At 43.5% G+C, this 22,475-nt stretch overlaps 1 protein-coding gene across 2 annotated transcripts in view; it reads left to right on the top strand.

Annotated features, from left to right (window-relative positions):
- Nucleotides 1–22,475, top strand: part of GNAS (GNAS complex locus) — a 2,205,902-nt gene that overhangs the window by 1,115,840 nt on the left and 1,067,587 nt on the right. The window contains exon 1 of one of the 2 annotated variants that reach the window (XM_069651057.1): nucleotides 615–895. The exons of the other annotated variant lie outside the window; for it this stretch is intronic. Coding sequence (XP_069507158.1) covers nucleotides 757–895 — 139 coding nt within the window. The 5' untranslated portion in view covers nucleotides 615–756. Of the gene's footprint in view, nucleotides 1–614; nucleotides 896–22,475 lie in introns of those variants that run through there. 2 annotated transcript variants of the gene reach the window in all.

The following is a 22,475-nucleotide window of genomic DNA, read 5'->3' as shown; positions in this document are numbered from 1 at the left end:
ACCGAATATTTCAGAATATCACCAAACCTGGGCCCAGACTCTGACGAGAAAATGCTCTAGAAACTTGGATCGTATTTTTTTCTTGTCTGAAAAAACCCCGAGGCCCACAGGCTGGAGCCGAGCGCTTTCTGCGTTAGATCGGGTTATTTGGGGGTGCACGTTCCAGGGAAAGGGCTGTTTTTTTAAGGGGGGTTTCACTCAGGGGAAGGCACCGTGAGGCTGGAGCTCCCTCGGCGCCCGGACCCCCTCCCCTTGCACCCCGGTAGGGAGGGGGACCTTCCCCAAGGAGAAAACTGCAACATTTGCAGGGCGGAAATCGGTGTCATCTGAACGTAGACCGGGGCGAGGATCATCCCCCAAAAGAAGGGCGGCGAGGCCGAGAAGGCCTGTACGTGAGGGAGTTCTCCACGGACTCTTGAGTATTTGGGGGGGCCTCCGGCGGCCGGCGCCCTGTTATTTGTGGGCCCGAGGCAGGAAGAACAGCAGCTGAATTGGGGGTTGAAGGAGGTTTTTTTTAAATGTTTATTTCCCCTAAAATGGTTCATGTTTGTATATAGCTTTGGGCACAGAAGGAGGACGTCGTGAAAAAAAAAACACGAAAAAGAGGGAGTTGGTGAGGAGGAGGGAGCCGCGGGCCTGTGCGAGGCGCCGTTGACAGGAAGAGGCCGCTGCCGCCGCCCCGGCCTCTGCTCCGGCCCACTTCCCCCCCCCCCGCCTCGCTCCGGCCCCCGCGGCCCTCTCTCCCCCCCGGGCAGCATGGGGTGCCTGGGCAACAGCAAGACCGAGGATCAGCGCAACGAGGAGAAGGCCCAGCGCGAGGCCAACAAGAAGATCGAGAAGCAGCTACAGAAGGACAAGCAGGTCTACCGGGCCACGCACCGCCTGCTGCTGCTCGGTAAGGAAGGGGGGGGGGGGGTAACACTCACGGGGGGGTAGATAATGCGGTGTGCGGGTGGTAAGGACAGCCTGCTGCTGGGTCAGGAGGGTTCACTGTGCGGAGGGGGCTACACGCACCGCTTCCTGCTTGGGAGGGGGTGTCAACATCTGGAAGCCGGCACGCACCGCTTGCTTTTAGGCATGGAGGGCACACAGCTTGTGGGGGGGCATGCATAGCATCTGGTTGTTATTGGCCAAAGTGGCGGTGGGGGGGTCGTCCCTCGTCAGGGGCTTGCACTACTCTCAGAGGTTATACCATCGCATGGGGACGGGCATACTTCTTGCTGTCGGGAATTAAGAAGGTGGGGTGGGGGTAGGGGATCTGATGCCAACCGAGGGGGCACAGTTAGCTTTTCAGTACCACAACCACCAAACCCGCTCCCCATTCGTAAGGGGTACACATATGCTACTTCATGAAGAGATTGCCTTGGGACGTCAAAGGAGGGCGTCACACGCCGTCGGGTAAGGTGGGCGGAAGAAGACCAGGGCGTACATTGCATTGAAGGGTCCACATACCGCCTTATTATTCGTAAGGGAGTGAACACTACCCGGGGGCAACGGAGCTGGGCCGAGAGATGGGAGTAACACTCCATTTGTTGCTGCTGGCAAAGGGGCAACATTTGCTGCTCACCTCTACCGCGCCTCAGTGAAGGGGTATGCCTACTGGTGGGTGTAGGTACACACCTTATGCGAAAGAGTTTGGGGAACATAACACTTGCCTGCTTCGTGGTAGAGGGTACACAGTACTTGCTATTGGCTAAGCTTGATGGGGACCAATAAACAGTCTGCTGGGGGCAGCCTTTGGGCTGAAAGCACCTGAGAGTCTCAAACCACATGCTGCTAGGAAGGTGTGGGCTCGATTATTTAAACGCTGGAAGGGTCCCCTCCAGCGTTTAAATAAGCACTATACACCGCTTGCTGCTAAGCACTTATGAGTGCACACTTCCTTCTGATGTTGCTTAATGAGGAGCACTATTTTATGTGGGGAAAAGGCGGTGAGAAGACTTCTGCTGCTATTTAAGAAAACCTATCGCTACTGTGTGTATTGGAGTATTTACTGCTGGATATGCAGGACATAAAGAACCTGAATATGGGGTTATTATTATTGTATTTATTGAGCACGGACCCAGCTTGGAGAAGCAACAGAGCGCTTTACAGAGGTATACAACAGTACAGATGCATAACAAGTGCTTTTCAGGGGTAACAGAACAGATATACTGCAGGGGCGTAGGATACAGAGGGACACAGAGGAGGTGTACAGCTGTACCGGGTGGTGGAGAGGACAGCGTCTAGCAAGTCAGGTGGCACAGGGGTGACATGATGGCCTATGTGTTGAGGAGGAGCGACTCCTTGAAGAGGTGGGTTGTCTTACACCACCTGGTAATTCTTGGCACAGTGGGTGCTTGCTGCCAAGGAATTGTGGACACAAATGCCTGCATACATGTAAGGGTGGCGCTGTACGTCTGACTGTTCTATAAATGGTTGGCATACAACACATACTGCTGCTGAGTATTGAGGGGACATCACTTGCTACTCAACAAGGGGGACCAAGTGCCTGTTGATGCTGAATGAATGGTTCATTAACAGGATTAAAGATTCAAGGGCGCCCTCCTTACCTGCTAGAGGGTGAAGTTGAGCATGTGGCCTTACACTACCAAGGTGGGCAGTTAGATCACATGTGGACCTCTGCAGACAAATGAGGCTGTCGCAGACTGTTAGTTGGAAAGGCACCCACTGAGGCTTCCACAGGCCTATGCCCACTGCTACTTAGTTTGGAGTATGGGTTTGGGGATTAATATGCAGCATTAACGTGTATGCACACCATGTCTAAGATTGGGATTGGATAGGACTTGCTTTTGGTGACCTTCTGCCAGCTGCTGGTTGCAGAAGGGCCGTGCCATGTCTACTGCTCTGCACGAAAGGGTAATGGCACATTTTCCAGCTGATTCTGGCTATTTGGGTGAGGGAGGGCTTTAGAGTTATAAGCCCATCTCTGCCAACGTATCCAGGTATGGCTGTACCACACCTTTTTGTAGCCTGTTGGTCAGGAGGAGAGCTTCCACTATGTGTAGCTGGTGGCCAATAAGGGGCTTACGTGTACACAGTTGTATGCTGCATAACACGGATATGGTGAGAACCAGTGTCGCATCCTATTATTTAGTAAGGGGGCACCCCTTGCCTGTTCATGCTCAGTACAGGGGGGTGTATGCAGTCTGCCACTGAGCAGAAAGACAGCACACCACCTACTAGCACTTGGTAAAAGGTCCACATATTACCTAATGTTGGGTAGGATTGCCTGCTTCTCCTGGGTACCTTTTACTGGTTGAATCTGTCTACTTTGAAAGAAGGCACTTTTATGTCTGCTAAAGCTTAAAGGGGCACATGTCTCTAGCTACCACTATAAATGGTAGTCCATACTTCTGCTACTGATTGAGATGCACAGCCAGATGCATGGCAAATAGCGCAACCAACCTTCTGCTGTTGGTTAGGGCAGGGCAAACACTAATTGTTAATGCTTGGTAAAATGGGTACACTGCCTGTAGCTCTTGCCTTGGGGGTGTCGAGAGGGGCACAATTAATGTTGCTCCTAGGTTAAGCAGAGCATCCATCTCCTGTTGGTTAAGAACATACATCCACACCAAACCACCAGGAAAGGAAGATGAGGTGCGTTGGCAAACACACTCGGGCTGCTTCTGTTGAAGGTTCCATGTAAAGGGCGGACATACCCTATGAATAATCATGCCTACTCGTGGTTGTTAAGGGATGGCACACACTGTTTACTAAGTTAGGGCAGCACAAAGCACAATTCAATTGTCTCTTGTAATGAGGTTTGCATACATTTCCTGCATCGGCTTAGTAAGAGGTGTGTAGCATGTGGTGCATCCTGTTCATTAGATGGCGTGTAGCCTTCTCCGGCTCCCTTCACAATGGCATAAATAGTCTGGTGTTGCTGATAAAAGGAGGAATGTACAAGATGCTGCCTGACTCAACCTGGACAATAATCGTTGGGGCTCTCACTGCTTCTAGTTAAGAAAAGGCCAGATGGCACACCTTGCCTGTTTCTGATTAAGCAGGTGCTTTGGCTAAGTCCACACAGGCTGCTGTGAATTAGTAGAAAGGAGTTGACTTCCTACTCTTAGTGTGGACTTAGGGGGAGACATCATGCGGGCTACCACATGCTGGTTGACGGGCAGATGACAAAAGGTCCTTCTTGGTGTGTTTTTGGTATCGTGCTTTCTTGCATAGCGGGTTTCGGGAAAGAGGCATACAAGTCTTATTTCGGCCTAGTATGATCCACTTTGTAGGTAATGTTGGGGCGTGGGGGGAGAGGTCACACTATCATCCTGAGTGGATATGGTGGTTCCATAACGTACAAGTTGCCTACTACTCGGCCAGAGGTTCTGGTCCACAAATCTGTGTGTTGCTTTAAGAGGTATGGAGGAGTTTAATACTTCCTGTAGCACGGTTGAATATGCATTTGGTCTTGGTGTAAGTAGTAGATTTAAAAAAAAATTAAAGCATTGGAACTGTGACTGAATATGGTAGGTGGGAAGAGCATGATGCAACACATGTCAAGGGGTTAAGGCTAGGGTAGGTTCGGGCCAAGTGGGTGGAACAGGCTAAAGCGTTTCCTCCTGTATTGTATTTCATTTTTTATCTTTGTGGTTGAGCTAGTTAGAACATTTTATATATTGTCTTTGCAAAACCAGTTCCTTTTACCTGAATAGATGCTGCTTCAACAGAGACCTGAAACAAGAAGAACATGCACTTTTATGCTGATGTATTAAAAGCATGGGTACTAAGACTGGAACTGTTCTCTTCTGGTCTAACAGTCGTAGAGATGAAGAGTATGTGATCCTATAGACCAAGGGTTCCATCCTGTGATATATACTTTATGGTGTTTGTTGTCCTTACAGGGCGTGCGGCAGCAACACTGTAGTTATGGTTAAGTTGCTCAACGCATGGGAAGAGCACTTTCTGGGTGGCTTATAACAACCTCCCCCAACCTCCCGGACGAATCCTCATGAAACATTGCAAAAAAGTATATGGCCCCATCAGATTCATTCTGCGAAGTTTGGTGAGGTTTTGTGCAGGGGGGGCAAAGTTATAGGGGGTCCCAATCTGTGTGGTTTTCCCATAGATGAAAAATAGTTTTGCTCACGCTTACAGCCCAAACCACTGGGCGGATTGTCACCAAATTTGCCCCAGGAGAGGCAGCTTGGTCCCGCTAGTGTGCTTTTAGTAAATTTGATGTATAGCCGTTCAGTGTTTTTTTGATTTATTTTTTAATTTTTTTAATTTCAATTTTTTTTTTTTTTTATTTTTATTTTTTTTAAACCCAAAAAGTAGGTTAAAAAAATAGTGATCTCTGGGTTCGGTCAGCGGACTCTCACCCCTGTTCGGTCCACAGGCGGGCCTCTGATATGTCCAGAGGGAGGCATGCTGTCCGCAGACATCTGACATGCCTGATGATTGGATTGTGAAAAGTGAGGTGTCATATTTTTTGGAAACGACCGCCATGTTGGATACGCAGATAGCGCCTGTTGTACGTGAATTTAGCGGTAAAAATAATATAAAACACAACATTGTATTTGTCACACTAATGGAACAATCTATGGGGAGGTGAGGGGTGATGAGGATGGGATATGGCCATAAAATACCAAAAAACAAGTGGTTTTCCACCCTCAAAGTTCGCAAACAGTCCAGAAGTTCGGGGCAGCCTTGTAATGTTCCAAAACGTCTAGAGTGTTTGGGGACATCCATACATATTTTTCCATTACAGGGTTGGTGAAAAGCAGTTTTTGGATGGTTTACAACTTTGGTACCATTCAATGAAACTGCATGAAATGTTGCAATATCTTTCTAGACCTAACACAGAATAGTTTTGCGAACGTTTGGTGCTGTTTTGCCAAGAGGGAGCAAAGGTAGAGCTTATAAATTTGGTGCCATTTGACAAATCTGCACAAAAGTTTGCAAAAAGATTTTATACCCAGAATTGAATGTATTTGCAAAGTTTGGTGGGATTTTGTCACGAGGGGTCAACATTAGAGGGGGTCTCAACATTTTTAGATGGCTTATAACTGTTGCCATTTGACGAATGTTCACACACGTTTTCAGCAAAAGTATAGACCGAACCTTGAATGTATGTGCAAAGTCTGAATGGATTTTGTGAAGGCGAGGCTACGTTACAACTATTTCATGTACATACATTTTGACACTTTCAAAAAATAAAATATGGACGGATTTGCAGCACACTTGTACAAGGAGCATTGGCAAGGACCTGGAAGCATGCTTTTGCAAATGTGTCTGCGTTTTATTTTTTGAAATGTCATCATGTAGGTATAAAAAAGATATACCTTTGGTGACTGAGGTATAGCCTGTGGCCATGGGCCATGACCACAAGAGACCGGCAATGGGGTTAAAGTGGGCATGGCCACCTGGGACCGGCTGTGTGGTAAAGTGTTTCGAAATGGGTATAGGTTTGAATGGGGAAAAAAAAAATTCTGCTCGTGCCTACAGCCCAAAGTGCTGGACAGGATTGCAGCAAACTTGCAAAAGGAGCGTCTGCAAGGATCAGAAAGCATGCATTTGCAAATCTGTCCTGTTTTACTTTTTTGAAAGTGTCAAACAGTAAGTACAAAAAATAGTGATATAGCTTTGCTGCCTGTGCAGTGGGCCTGGCCCTCGGCAAGGACAAATGTCTACTCTGATTTGCCTATTGGGGAATGCGGCATGGCCGAAGCCCATGCCTCATGGATTGTGGAAACTGGCCATGGCTGTAAGCCATGAGCCCTGGCCATTGGTCACATTATGAGGGTATAGTGAACACTGAACTAGGATGCAGGGTAGGTGCAGTGGATAACGGGGGTGGTTTGGTGGGCTAGGATCATGGTCGAGCCTCGTGCCCAAAACAATTCAACCATGACTTGCATGCGCTGCTGATAACGACACACATCAGCATGTATTGCAAAAAATGTTTGTTAAAGGAGGTTTACAGTTTTTTCATATGTTAAAAGCAGAATTATTAAGAACTTCTATACAGTGATGTAACATCATGAAACATTTTCACTCATAAAAACCTATGAAATTCACAGAAATAACAAAAAGGGACGTTCTGGTTAAGTTGCAAAAAAACCATGAAATTCACTAAAAAAAAACGTGTTGACGAAATGTTATGGTTACAAGTAAAACTGGAAAACCCTTGGCATTCAGCAGTTATGGTAAGCTAAGCAAATGTCATTGATGACATCACTGATGGCATCACATATAACATTTATTTTGATAATGTTTCTAAAAGGGGTTGTACTTAGGTTAGTAACAAGATGTCAGGTGTGATCGGGATACTTATCATGAACTAATTCATGTATTAAAGAATGTATTCCTCTGAACAAAACATGATACTGGAGTGTTGCTGTTAATACAGGAAACTAATTATACATACACATCGGCAATGGCTGCAGCATGAACTATAGAAGTGCAATATTTTTCATCTGGTCATTTTGGATAGTAAAGTAATGAATGGTACCTTTTATGAGACCTTTCAGTAATGATGAACATTGAATAATTAGCTAATTGCTAATAGCTAATAATTCAAGACTAATACATACTTGTTACTATAAACAATACATATGCACACATATCTGAGGCAAATACAGGGGAACTTCAGTAAGGAGGAAAGAAACAACCCCACCAAAAAACTAGTTCTATTAGACTTTAATGAAGTACACAAATGAATTGAGTTTTTGAGGCTTGGCTATTTTCCCATGTATGTGCACCATGAACTGAGGCCAAATGGTAAGGAAAGTGACTTAACAATATACAACAAGGTTGATGTCTACATATGTAACACATTTTTGATTTTTAAAATTCTCTATCATTGAACAAAACCACAGAGCGTAGATGGGTCAGTGAAAAAAGTGGGCCAGATATGTGATGCCATGAATGACTTTGTTGATGTCCTGGGTGTTGGTTTTAGCAGTGCACTGAGGTGGCGCAAGTTATGGTTGCTTAGCATATCATAACTGGCGAATTTCAAGCATTTTTGGGTTTTACTTGTAACCATAACGTTTCTTTAACCACGTTTTTATTTTCAGTGAATTCCGTGGGTTTTTGTTAGTGCAACTTAACCATAACGTCCCTTTTTAATGAAGATATTTCAATGATATATCTAATTTATTTAAGCTGCATTCTCTGCTTTACTGGAAGCCACAGCAGGGTCCTGAGAGCAATTTGGACATAATTGATCTCCTTAAGCTCATCTTCTTACGCCAAGAAACCAATCCGATTTCATTGAAGTATCTCCAAGGATTGAATTGCAATTGTCCGAGTGATTAGTACTTAAGGCCACTACACTGCACACTTGTTCAGTTGCATAAAGGGACCGTTCCCAGGAGGCCTCCTGATATTAAAATTGCATCCCTTGCAAATGGCCCTTACGTTTATCAACTATTGAGTGTAAGCATTTAACCCCCATAACAACTTGATGCGTTTTGGAAAAATCAGGAGGAGGTGAGTTGTGAAGAGGGATTCTTAGTATTGGCACAACCTCCTCCATGGTCCTCTTACTAAGATGAAGTCAGCTAGAGTCCATCAAAGCTCGGAGGTCATCCTGGTTTGTGAATGTACGGCCATACCAATTTCAGTTTAAATGTGTTATATGGTGGTAAAATGAAGAAGTATGCTTTAACTTAAAAAATAACTGTTCCGGAATGATAAAAATTAATGGAACTGGTAAGATTGAAAAATCTAGTGTAACTCAGTTCCAGGTAATTCCCGCTCACTACCACCCCTGCTTGATGCCGATTATTTCTGTTCTAAATGGATGCTGGGGGATTAGAGTAACAGAAGCCACGTTAACTTGGTTTTGGAAAGCTGCATCAGGGGTGCACACTGCATATCGCAAATGTTTACGATGGCTGTCGTTCATGTTTCTACTCTGCTAGGATAGAGGAGACCTTGGTTGATGGGTTGTATATTGCCTGCGGCTACTGAATGAGTAACTTGACCAACTGGTGAGTAAGGGTGACGGCTCTAATTTTTGGGAAAAATGGGAAACAAAACCTGTAGGACCACGTACCCATTATTTCACACACACAGCTCCATGGATATGTTTGGACCAGTAATACATGTAGTAGCACGGTAAACGACTACGATTATTACTGACTGATAGGAAGAAGTAAACCTGTATCTTTTATTGTGACTTATTGCAAAGGAAACATTATCACAAAAACATTCACGTTTTACAGTAATATATTTTGACTTGCTTGTAAAATACTAATCTTAAAAATCTTAACTGGGGGGTTTATATTGATTCGCTAGCATTAGCTGATGCTGATGGGTTAGGATGAAGGGTCGCGGTGGGACGAGAAGTTATTCAGTGAGGGTCTTGTTGCATGGTTTCCCTAACAAGGCTACTCACGGGAGGGTTTGAGATTAGATGTGTGGGGGTCTTTGAACAGACAATCTGTGGGGACTCTGAGAAAAGGCACATCACGCACGAAGCGTAAGAGCATTGGTAGTCTAAGCAAAGGTAGGTAATCTATAGCGAGGCGTGGTGGTGGGGGAGTCTTTTAGAGGAGACATGAGGCATGGCTTGTGGAGAAGAATGGTAAATCGAATGATAAACAATGGTTACAGAGAGGAAACCTGACACAGAAGGCTGCTAAGAAATAAAGCATATGGATGCCCCAAATACAGAGACAAATACAGAGACAAATACTTAATCATGAACATAAATTGGTGCCTGGGTACTGAGGAGAGATCTACCGTTTGAAGGTTCAAAGGTGTGGTATAGATGTTGACATGGTTCAAAAAAGGGAGCAGGCGCTCCGCTCCAGAAAGAACATGGCATGATAACCTGTTCTGAGAGAGAGTTTGCACCGCACGCTTTTTGCTCACTGTACCTTTCACAGTTGGGAAATATCCATTTGCATATCAGTCTTTGTCCCGCCCACATGGGCAGCCCAGCACCGAAATGCTATGGCAATTACTCTTTGAACAACAGTACCAACAGCAACCCCATACACGTATTTCAGCCTTGTTGGGCCTCATCAGTGAGGTGGAGCTGGACATAGACTGATGTGAAAATGGATATTTCCTATCTGTGAAAGGTACAGTGAGCAAAAAGCAAACTCTCATCTCAGAACAGGTTATCATGCCATGTTCTTTCTGGAGAGGAGCACCTGATACCTTTTTTGAAATAGATGTTGACATGATTGCAGTGGACCAAAAAGAAATGGTGTGTTGCTGACTTGCCATTGCTGTTTTGACGAGAGTTCAGCCCTTTGCTAAAGGTGAGAGAGTATGTTGGAGTGGGTAAAGTTGAACATGGTGGCATAGGGAAAGATTGTTTGCTGAATAAATTGTATTGGGTAAGGTTGAGAGTAATTAACCGTTTTGGGTAAAGTTTCAGGGTTGTAACGTAGTGGGCGGGTGGTGAGTTTTGGTTGATACAGTGGGCAGGCTGATGACTACTGTTGCTCGTCAAAAAACGTGTCCTCATAATATAGCGTAGAATAAATATTCCAAAGATCATGAAGTGGAGGCCTGAGAGACATAGGCGAGGTGGCATTTCAATTACCGAAGCACGTTATGGGAAAGTCAACAAAATATGTTGATGTTGTGTGATGTGGGGGATGGGAGGTTTACAGACATCTCCTGGGTTTGAGTCTGGCCGGAGCAGGGAGCGTTTAGGCTCTGCTTGTAGCCTTGGAGTGCCCCCTTCGTCTAACACTACTTACAGAAACTACCTTGGACTTCCCAGCCAATTGGTGTGATGCAAACGCACCTTTTTTTTTTTTAATTGATTTGGCTGATTCTCAACTTTACAATTTATATAAAACATAATTAGAAAGAAACAAGGAACACAAATGCAGAGAAACACTTATGATCTTATGTCTTATGATGATGTAGCAAATACGACAAAATACAGGCATACATTGCTCAACAGTATTCCCAAATCTAAAGTGTAGGTCTCATCAGATAAATGCAAGGCATTGTTGCTATGTGTATAGTCATATTAGTTGCTACTATCGTGGCCCATCTATGTTCTGGTGGTATACTTGCAATTTTGACCATATGTTTAGCAAAATATTTATTTCTCACATCAGAAAGCGCTATACAGTCTGTAACCAGATGTTCAAGAGTTTCTTTGTTTAAAACATTAACACAGAATCTACAGTGATTTTCATCCTGACCAATCAATTGTCGCTGAGCCATAAGATCACGAGTAGGCCATAAGTTCAAGCATAACCTTAAAATGGCATTAAGTATCTGAGGATTAGGAGCCTTACACAAATATGGTTCTACAGTGCCCAGTTTCTTTTCCCCAAAACATTGGTGTGATCCAAACGCACCTATTTGACATTCACTCTGTGTGAGAACGTGTATAAAGGATATAACGTCGCATTAGGACACATCTGCAAGACATTTAAGGCATAATGGATCGTATATTAACAAAAGTTTAGATTCCTGCATTTCTGTGGAGGAACAGAGCTGCCACATGCTTGGTTTTGGTTGGAAGGTTCACAGAATAAAACAGTTGTGCAAGGCGAGATTTATACCTACAAAAATCGAGGGCAGAATTGGTACTTTATCCAGATAAAGGTGTCTGGACCTACTTTGGCCCACAGAGACCTTTTATCCGGATAAAGTGCCAATTCTGCCCTAGATTTTTGTTTGAAATGTTAAAATTCTAGCTACATAAAAAAACACACGTTCTCCACTTAAGAAATCCCTTCTACCCTATCTAATTTCTAAGACACTAATTTCTTCACTTATGTCTACAAATCGATAAACATTTGACAGAATTCAAGAGTTTTGTATTGAAAGGGAATTCAGTGTAGCTGGAGGAAGTTTTTGAAGATCTGTTCAGTACTGTGGAAAATATGGCAGAAGGGGCAGGGAAATCTGCTTTCTCATTACAAAATATTTGACAGAAATGCCTACTTCTGAATGAGAAAACCATTCATCTGACAACCGAGGGGTGGGTTTCCAATATTTTGGGGTGGGGCTGGCGGGGGGTGTTTGGTGGAATATTCAGTCTGCTCGGATTGGGTGAAATGTTGTCCATTTCGGCCCAGAAGAGCATGCAGAGCTTTCTAGCATCCTGATTTTCTGGATGGTTTGCTAGTCTAGTTTCCGCATGCAGCAGAAAGACTGGTTTCTATTTGGGGCAGTTTAGACTACAGCCCCTCTAGGCCACCTACAGAGTTTCATTGGGAGTTTAAGCAGCAAAAATCTGGCTCTTCTACTACAGACATTATGCTCCTCTCTAATTTGGTGTTTCTGTGGTCTTGACACCAGATAAGGCTAACCTCGGATTACAATTGAAGTAATTATGATGGCCATTGAACAATTGTTCCATCAAATGATGCCTAATTCGTATTTACTAGGGTTTTTTGTAAAAACACTTCTTGGCGTGGTCGTAGCACCATTATGTAGAAAGCCCAGCTATGGAAGGTGGCTGATCTGTGCTGCATGAAGAGACGATTTTTAAATTGTTTTTTCAATTTTACCAGGAATGTCAAAATATCTTTAGCAGATTGTATGGTTAAGAATGGTGACCTCAGATTACGTAAATCCGGTGCACTGCTTTTCTTTCCACTAATTTCTAGGCCTGCTCTTTTCACTGCAGTTACCTTTTTTTCTGGCACTGACGATCAATGTAAGCTGTTAACTAACACGTATGCACCTGAATCTGAAAACCTTGTCTTTACCCAGCCACCATGTCCCATTCATAATGTGTAGTCTCATCCCCTCTGATTTCGAAAACTAACCTCGATTGTTGCCGTTTTATGATTGCCACGTTACAATTGTACGCTCCTTTCTTTAAAAAAAAAACTTGTTTTTGAACTAAATCACTTCTCCAAGTTTCTTTTGTTGGACAAATGTTCACTGTTTCAGAGCGGTCTGTTGGGAATATTTATGATCAAGCTGCAGGTGCATTTAAAAAGCCATGGCTTCCTTCATGATTATTAATCTGTTTATTGTAATGCATGCCAGAGCTGGTGACAAATTTGGGCAAAGTGTTGTTCTCACAGCTCTCGATAATGCATTCCACTGGATATTTTTCTTACGAGTCAATTCGGTAACAGAGGGCTGCGCTGCATTAAAATATCTTAAATGCTTGAGTTCGTTTTTTATAGAAGAACCGTCACTGAAGGGGATTTAACATCATTTTCCTTGGTTGTCATGATTACCCAGTGGTCCCCCCTTTGGTTCAGTGTATCTAATGCGAAATGACTACTTAAGTGTGTGTGTGTGTGTGTGTGTGTGTGTGTGTGTGTGTGATATGCATTAGGGTAGCGCCTTATATACCATCAGTATGATCTGAAAGTGCTGTGGGTTGAACGCCCATGGGGTCGTAATCCAGGTCAGTGGCGAGAGTAGGGTAGTATATAGTGCTTGGGTGCACTTGGTATGTGTGCAGCCATTGCGGGTTGCATGGTGAGTGGCTGCATTGTAATGCTTGGTGCAGTGGTTATGAGTGATCAGTGGAACGTGTGCATGGTAGTTGTTGGTCTGCATTCTGGTGGTGGAGCCTGTGTATGAGATTCTGTTTGTACCTAGGCCGATTTGAACTAATACGTTGAAAGCTGACAAAGTGACATACATGTATTCTGATGTTGGACTTCAATATATCAGCAAGTGCAATGTTTTGAGGACCCAAATCTACAACTCCCTCGGCAAAATGCAATGTAGCAAGCGCACTGAGGTGGGGTGAAACAGTAGTACAAACGTACATTATGACGTACTGAGTCTCAAAATAACATGGACATACCGTCCAAATCAATGACATGCAGCCGCCTGATAAAAGCAATCTTGTGTTGAGTATGCAAAGTAGGTTATTATTGCTTCGGGTTTCTTGTTTTTAGACATGTATAGTAAATCAAAAGGAAACTATGATGCGAGCACATGGAGACCAGCCCATAATGCAGCACGTCTGTCTCTCCCACGCTTATCGTGTGGCTCCCTGCAAAAGTTTCGACGCTCGAAATGCAAACTGTTGTCTAGAAATGATCGTGGAGGAATGTCAGAACGATCCCAGTGGGTGGGGCAGAAGCACCCACGACTGCAGAAAAGGTTTTCGTCCTTTTGCGTAGCTATACTTTTACAACGGAGCTTTTTTGTTTGTTTGAACATGTACCAAGATATTCAATTTCTACCATGCCCATGTTTTTTGGCATGCTCGCTTCGCGTTAAGACTGGAGGTTGGATTGGAATCTTGGAAAAGGTTTCTCGAACAATTCGTCCACAAGCTGAGAATTATATGGAGGGGGACCAGACGTCTCGGTTTTGCCGGCACTGTCCAGAAATGAGGGCCCCTGTAACCCTTTTTTTAATTTAAGAACCCGTCCCGATTTTGTGGAAAGGCCGGAGACTGGTGACCATTGGTAGAATGAAGGTTGTGACTGACCAAGTCCAATTATAGAATATAAACCAATAGTTTTTCTATTTTACAGTGAAGATGTTCAGAGACTGCCTAGAACTCGCAACCTTTTGGTTATCAGTAACGTGCATTGAGTGATCCTGCTATAAAGACTCTACTGCGTATGAAAGGACTTTATTAGCAAGACTTAAACTAGAAAGCGGAGAAAAAGTGGTTTTTATTTTCAGCATGCTTACAGTCGCAACCAAATCTTTAGAGTTTATTTTCAGGGGAGTGACTGGACACAAACACCTTTCCCCCACCCCCTTCTTTATCTCTATAGTGATGGGTGTTCAAGGTAGTTCCTTCCAAATTGAAGTCCTATCTTTATGCCGCGGCCGTGTCCCGGTTTAAAATCTGCTCACCCTAATTATATCATTGATTGCAAGCCAATCTCCTGGAATACTGAACTGTACATTGATTGACCCTCAACGATAGCAACATTCAGGGACCTTTTTTTTATATTGGACAAGTGCTACTACTGGATTATATGCCTCGTTGGCTCATATGGGCAGGACGTCCTGTAGGTTTTAGCGACATGTTGATATAGAGCACGAAAGCGAGCCCTATGGTAAAATAACAATAACATAGTGAAAAGTTGCATTAAGTGCCAGATGCCATGAACTGAAACTGATTTTAGCCTACCCATTTGAATGGGTCTACTTTTTCAGAAAGGCTGTTTGGAGAGTCAGTGTGGGAGTTTTATTTTGAGATGGAGGACAAGAATGTTAGAACTAGGTTTATTTGTTATGGGGCTTCGTAACAGTCCTGAAGCAAGGTTCGTTGTGCCTAAATGGTATCCATTTGTCTAATGAATTTTATACTAGTGCATCAAAGTAACTGTTCATTTTAAAAACTATATATAAATGGAACACCTATATTGGTCGGTTGCACTACGAAAGCTAACAGCGACGGGTGTTGCACCTACTTCTGCATTTCAGCTGGAAAGCTGGCTTCTCTCTTACAAAGGAGTTGTCAAACATTGATTGCCACTCCCGTTTTCTGTAGCATGTTTTACCACATTTTTGTAACACCTTTTTTGAATGTATGTATTCTATGCTCATCTTCTCTCGTCAAAAGTGTAGGATTAAATAGGTGCAGACATGCGACATGGTATGCATGCCCCTTTGTTCAACGTTGGACCGTGATAAGAAATATGATGGGTTATATTCTGTGGCCATGCTCGACACTAATTAATCTGAGTTTGTTTGCAACTTCAAGGGACCAGGTCAGTCCAAAAATATGGGATTCTCTCATCTGTGGCATAGTTCTGTCGTATGTTTTTAAATGCACCTTCTTGTATGTATTTATTGTATTCACTATTGCTCAACCTTACTTACACGTTCTATTGCATGTTGCTGTTGGGGAGAAAAGCAAAGATTTACTTGGTTCTTGTCTGGTTTCGGAGGATCGACGCATTGCATATCGGATACCAGCTCTTGTGTTTACATAATGCCCACTGGCATCATCTTTAAATTGCATAACCGCAATTATACTTTTAAGTGTCTTTGCACGTCTGTCCTTTTTGACACGTTTAATTTACATGTATTGGTTGCCAAAGTGTAGCAACTGTACCACCCATGTTATGCTGCAGCTATTACAATATTGCACACTTGGTAGCTCAGCGCTAGTACGGGGTTCAAAATTGGTGGGAGCCAATTGTATAACCTAGGAGAGCCTGGTTAGCTAGAAACCAAATGCTGCCACTAGAGAATCTTGACTCCCTATGCCATTTGGTGCATTAGAAACACATATAGGCGACATTAACTGTATTTGAGAATGTTAATAAGGAATAATTAGAAAACATCTAATATACATTCATACACATTGGGCAAAAAGTTTAAAGTAGCATCTTCTGGTAGCTCCTGCCTACATGGTGAAGCCAACACCCATCAGCAAGGTTTAGCTCCTGCTCATATAGTTTGAGAGAATCATTTAATAGGCCACGTATTTTTATTGTAAGTTTTCTTGAATAGGAGACTTGTGCCAATAATGTTGGCCTTTCTGGCTGTGGCTCTTTAAAATGCGATAGCAGAAAAGGAAGATGCAGAGCTCAAGTTTCCTGTGCCCATGCGTGTGAAGGCAGTCCAGTTGGGTTTATTTCCTTTGGGTTCTGGGACTCGTAGTTTTCCTAAAGTACCAATGGGAAAGAAAAAACTACAAGTCCCAGAATTCAAAGCATAAACAGGACTGGATGACCTTCTCACACATGGCCACAGGAAACTTGAGAGCTCTGCAGATGCTGAAAGGTTGTGAAGTTGGTGGGTGCAGGTCCGGAATACCGATTACCTGTGTGACAATGTGGGTTCTACTGTGTTGAGAAGGCATTTGATAAATACACAGGTAGTGTTGGCTGCAGAGCCGTAGTACCTGTATTGGATTGTTGGATTGTTGGGGTGTTGAATAGAAAAAGGACAGCGTCGTAGTGTAGTGCTAGACCTTGTGCGTCGTAGGATGGAGAGTGATGTTGTAATATTGAAAGATTGTAGCAATGAGTTCTAAGTGGAGGAGCAGCAAAAAATGGGGGAAAAGCGAGCAGGCCAGCATTCTGAAACTTCTTGTGAGGTGGCGGCAACTTTGCTTTGTTTTGAAGGTTGTGATCTAGTTGAGTGTTGTGGAGAGCAAATGTGTGCCGCGAAATTCATGCTTGGGGTTTTATTTACATTAAGCATGCGTTGAGTAAGGGATATTTCTTTATCGAATGTCAATGGATTTTGCTGTCTGTGCGTCTAGTCTTGTGATATGACAGTAAGGCTGCTTGCTGCCTTTTTCTGAGTTGCTCTAGATTCTTTGTCGTATCTTATTTGCTGAATTGAAAATGCACTTTTTTGAGTTGTTACGTGAATGTTAAGTGGTTGATTTCCATGCGAAGATGCCTATGAAATAAAAGCCACATTTTTGTAGCCAGTTTGTAAAAAGAGGATCCTCCTTGTCTTTCTATTGAACGTCGGGGATAATGACTAGAGGTATGCTGCTTGACCCAGTTGTCCTTGAGGGTGTAGTCCTGGAAGGTCCTTGTGAAACAGGCTGGGCCCTTAAGCACAGAGGGCACTGTAGAGGGCTTTGAAGTGTGTTATTTTATTCAGGGGTGGATTGGGAACCAAAAGAGGTCCTGGAAATAATGGTCAAAAGGCCCCATATCGCACATTTTCAGCAAGCCCAACCCTTTTTTTCTATGAGAAAATATGAAAATAAAAAAGGTTATCGCAAGAGGCCCAGCCTGCAGAGGCCGACCAGGAAATCTCCAGAGTTCCGTATAGGCAGTTCACCCCTGCTTTTACTACGGATAGCCAGTGAAGCATGTGAAGTGCAGGGCTGATGTGTTATAACCTTTTCGTCCTGAGGAGCGGTCTCACTGCTGCACTTGTTTTCTTGTAGTTTTTCAATGAGGTCTTCTGGGTATCCGAGCTTGAAGCTCTTGTTGTTATGCAGTATGCTCAGGACTAAATATATCCTTAACGATGTCCTGTGAGTGAAGGGACATGTAAGGTAGGATTTTCGGGACTAATCCACCTTCCCTTCTTGTTCCTTCATTAACTTCTTTTCACAGGCAACTTTTGGTTGTCTCACTTCTGTCAGTTGGATTGGAACTCCAGATTATCCATCCTGGTTTTCTGGGAGGGTGGTTAAAAACATTAGTCTTGTGACTAAAGCCTCTGCTTGAAGGGCAAGCTTGAGCACACATTAAAGGCCATCACACAACCATTCTCTGACGAATTCCAGTGCCGCACATTCACTCAATCGCTACACTAGAATTGCCATCGTGGAAAACTGCCTGGCTTGACTTCTGGGTTTTATTTCCTCTTTCTAATCAACATTCGTTTTGATCCACTATCAATGATTAAACGTGCACCCCTACTCAGTGATCGAAGTGGGCGGGAGCGGTTGGGAGTTGTGCTATTCTGCTTTTTTTAAAAAAAATAAGGTTTTACTGTTCCTATACTTTAATTTTAAAAATAAACCGTTCTGGAATGGCTTCATTTTAAAATAATTGTAGGAAGCAGTTGAAACTTGCACTTTAGTGTACTGCACTGAATGTTTCCTTAAACAGCAGGCACGTTTGTTTGCGGGTTTGTGTTGTGTGTGGACAGGGGAGTGGCAACAGTGTTTGTGGGGAGCGGGGCAGGCCACCAGGGAACATAGCTCCACTGCTTCTTTTCATACATTTTGACCACTGCCCCTAGTACCTTGGTCTGCCCCCGTCAATCCCTTGAACCTTTCCAGTTTTCTCTGTTAATTTCGATCTTACTCCTGCTTCTCCAAATTCTCTAATCTTTTACCCTTTTGTGTTCCTCAACAGACCATGATTTGGCTTACCGTGAGCAGGGACACAATATGCCACTATTTGGACACGCCTCTGTAGGATGTTTTACTATGGTGACAACTAGTTTGGCAGAACTTTCCACCCAGCCCAAATCGGGCAAGCACAATTTTCATATGTTTAATAGATTTCTTTTTTTAATGAAAAAAATAATTTAACAATATGGATTCCTTTCAGCCCCACTTCCCACCAACCCACCCTCTTTTGGTACTAGAAACACACAGGGTTGTGCAGAAGGTCCCTTTATTAATAAATGGAAATAATCGAATCATTGTAAATATAAACCAATTCTAAATCTATGATATTCAACTTAAATGAGGAATGATTAACACACTGGTTAGATCACTTTTCTATGCTATATTTACTTGATTAGGCTTTTCGAAGCACACACATCAGCATATATAAGTTTGTTAACCCCGTGCGTACATGCACCATGCATTGAAAAATGCACGAGTGTCCAGGATAAAGTCAGGACTTCCCAGCTTATCTAAATCTATCTACCTCCACTTTATTGAAAAATTGTGTTTTTTAAAAAATGAAAATGTATTCCCCCCCCCCACTCCTTTACGCAATGCAAATCACATATCTGAATTTTATGCCTACATTTGAATCACTTATTAAAAGACAAATATTTTTGGTAAATTTCCTTCAGTGTTTTTAATGCATGCCCATGTAAAGGCTTACCGTTCTCATTTTCAGTGGACAACCTAAAGGTGGAAAAATGGGTAGCAGTTAATTACCCTTTTCTTTTTGTCTTGAATGGTTCTGCACAAGTAACAGAACTCTGCTTGTTGATGACTTCACTTGATATTCACATACTGCAATATCCTTTTGACTCCCATAATAGTTCTTGTGTTCATTACACAGAGGCGGCGGCAGAGGCTCTCCCAGTACACACCATAGGACCTATTCTATCAAATATTTAATTCCAGAAGCACATTCACTTCTGAAATAGTCTTTAACTTCTCAGTATGTACAGTCATTCTATATACCCCCACCCCTTGGTACTTAAAAATGACAGGGGCCAGGGTTTAACATATTGCCCTTTAGAGTGTCGCTCCCTTCAAGATTACTTCCCCTTAATATTATACTCTCATATGAATTTCTTTTGGCCATCTCACAGACAGATGGGCACCCTCTTAAAGGATAGTTCCGGGACTTTTTTTTTATTGTCCCTACGGGTCGGCCATGTGTTTGTAAGCATAAATCGGTAGATCGTAGGAAACTTTCCTATGGACCTTACCCGACTTTTCGCCCATTATCGCACTCGAAATCAGCCTCCATTTTGTGATAATCCTATCATTTCGCCGCATCGACCTGGCTCACCTGCCTTTGCGGCACTAAATCAAATCCCCCGCCCCTGAAACAGACTTTATCAAAACATTCATATTCCCCGCCTCTATCCGTGACGTGACTGAGTTGCGTAGGCAAACGCGCCCAGGCGTCTTCTACGCGACTCCACACAGACCCCGGAAATCAACACAGATCAGCTCACAATACAGCGCGCCACAATTCGGAATATGAAACTGTACTTTGAAATCAAACCGCAAGATTGTAAATGTGGTAAAGTACATTTATTTGACATCAAATGTTTAGAGAATATTCAGCGATTTGCATTTTTATTTGCTCACGTTCCAAAAAGTTCGTATTGAGGAACGCGATGGTCCTTTGCTGTACACAGGGTCTTAGAGCATCTCACAATACAGCGCCACAATTCGGAATGTGAAACCGTGGTTTAAAAGCAAACGGCAAGATTGTACATTTGGCAAAGTACGTTTATTGGACATCAAATGTTTAGAGAATATTCAGCGATTTGCATTTTTCTTTGCTCTCGATCCAAATTAGTTCGTCTTGAGGGAAGCGATGTTCGTGTGCAGTACACAGGGTGTTGGTTTACGATAAAAATAAGCTCTTCGGTCGCACTGATAATCGCATGGCTGTTCCAACAACGAGGCACTAGGCCACCACAACGGTAGGTATGTTGCATCTAACCGTTAGTACCGCGTAAGGGCATACTTGTACTTGGCGATCGTCCCATAAAATGGTCAGGGTGGTAACGTTGTTCACGCGGAGAAGCAACTGGCGGCTGTAGAAGCCGTCCGCCGGTGTCTGGTACTCGTGACACAGACAGTAGTGAATGATGTACCTAAAAACATAAAAAATGAAATTAGTCTCACCATCAGATCCTTATTAAAATTATTCATTTCATAGCGAGGACAGCGCTACTGGGTGTACACAAGTGTTTAAAGGCGTGGCGAGGCATGGAGGGGGGGGGGGAGTGGAGTACAAGGTAAGTAGCATAAAATAATAAATAAATAGGGCCAGCTGGTGGCAAGTGCAAGGTAAGTGCAGAACAAGTGCTGGGAAGGGGGGGCTGTAGGATACTGAGACAGTCCCCCAGTGCAGGGGTTGACAGGGAGGCAGTGCAGGTGGAGAGTGGAAGGGCCCAGGACCGAGGTCGCAGACAGTGGACCAGTTGTAGCAGGGGAGAGGGAGAGAGAAAGCAGAAGCAAAGAGGAAGGTTTTGAGGTGCTTCAGTAAAAGCAGATGTTTCTCCTCAAGATAGTGCGCGGTAGAAAACAATATGCCACATAGAACGAACAAGTACAACTGAACCCGTCTTTAAAGCCACTGTATAGTAATGAAATTGCGGTATAAACTCATCAAAAGTTACTTACATTATATTTGCATTTTCCATTGTGTCTCTGTGTAGGGCAGACCCGAAACACCACTCCTTCTTTGCCGACGTTACTTCTTCTAATGAGCGTGGCTCATCGTTTCATTTCTGAAATTTTATTCATTATCTTTTCTTAGTCTTTCAGGATGGTCCCGGCCTGTCAAGGTCAAATCACAATAGAACCTTATATTGGGTCGTGGGCCGTTCCGCCACCCGAGCAAAACATCAAAGCAGCTGACCTTCACTTTGAGCGAGCACACATTTCTAGTTAGCTGCAGTTAGTTTTAGGGACATCTTGTCTGCGTGCCTTTTTTTTTATTGTCCCTATGGGTCGGCCATGTGTTTGTAATACGGAAACATTCTATAATTTTTGTAAAAATGATTTATATTACTGTTTGGTTTAATTGCAATGGGCCTGCAACATGAGGAGACTCGAGAGAACAGACAATCAAATTACAATCATTTAAACCGTGATGTGTATTTCTCAATGAGCTCTGCTTTAGGTGGACATGGAACAGAGGCAATGTTGGGTGGCAATGCAGTTGTCCCCTGCATAGGTTCGTTCACCACTCCATGTATGTGCCTATCGAGGACATCTACGATAAGTCTCTCAATAAACTCATATTGCATATCCTCAAACACTGGTTTGATCACCCATTGTTTACTTCTTTTAGTGAAGGCCTTATTGTAGCGAAGCGTCCCTAAAGTTCCGGTCGTCCTACTTTGTTGACGGCCAACATTATGGTTATGTGCCAAGACCGCTAAAAGAGTCCGATTTATCATGCCTTCCATGCCAAAATGCAATCTTTTGGGCCTGTACTTGAGGCACATATTGTGGAACACCTCCAAATCTCCTGTGTGGCAGAATTCCATGAGTCCCCTCAAAGCTTTTGTTATAGTTTTATCAAATACAATCTTTTCAATGGCTTTGTGAGTGGGTGATGAAGGAATCAACCACTTCTTCTTCCGTGCCTCCTCTGTGGACAAATGGCCATGTTCACATTTGTGGAAATGTTCATTTGTCGACCATCGATGTACGTTGCTACAGTGCAACATTACTGACCGCCATTTTTCCAGTAGAATTTCCAACGACCCTTCACATGTTTTTGAGC

Source organism: Ambystoma mexicanum, chromosome 3p (genome assembly GCF_040938575.1).
Source record: "Ambystoma mexicanum isolate Mex_15411 chromosome 3p, UKY_AmexF1_1, whole genome shotgun sequence".
NCBI classification, from domain to species: Eukaryota; Metazoa; Chordata; class Amphibia; order Caudata; family Ambystomatidae; genus Ambystoma; species Ambystoma mexicanum.
The sequence above is the reverse complement of the archived record's forward strand: the minus strand, read 5'-3'. Positions and strand labels throughout refer to the sequence as shown.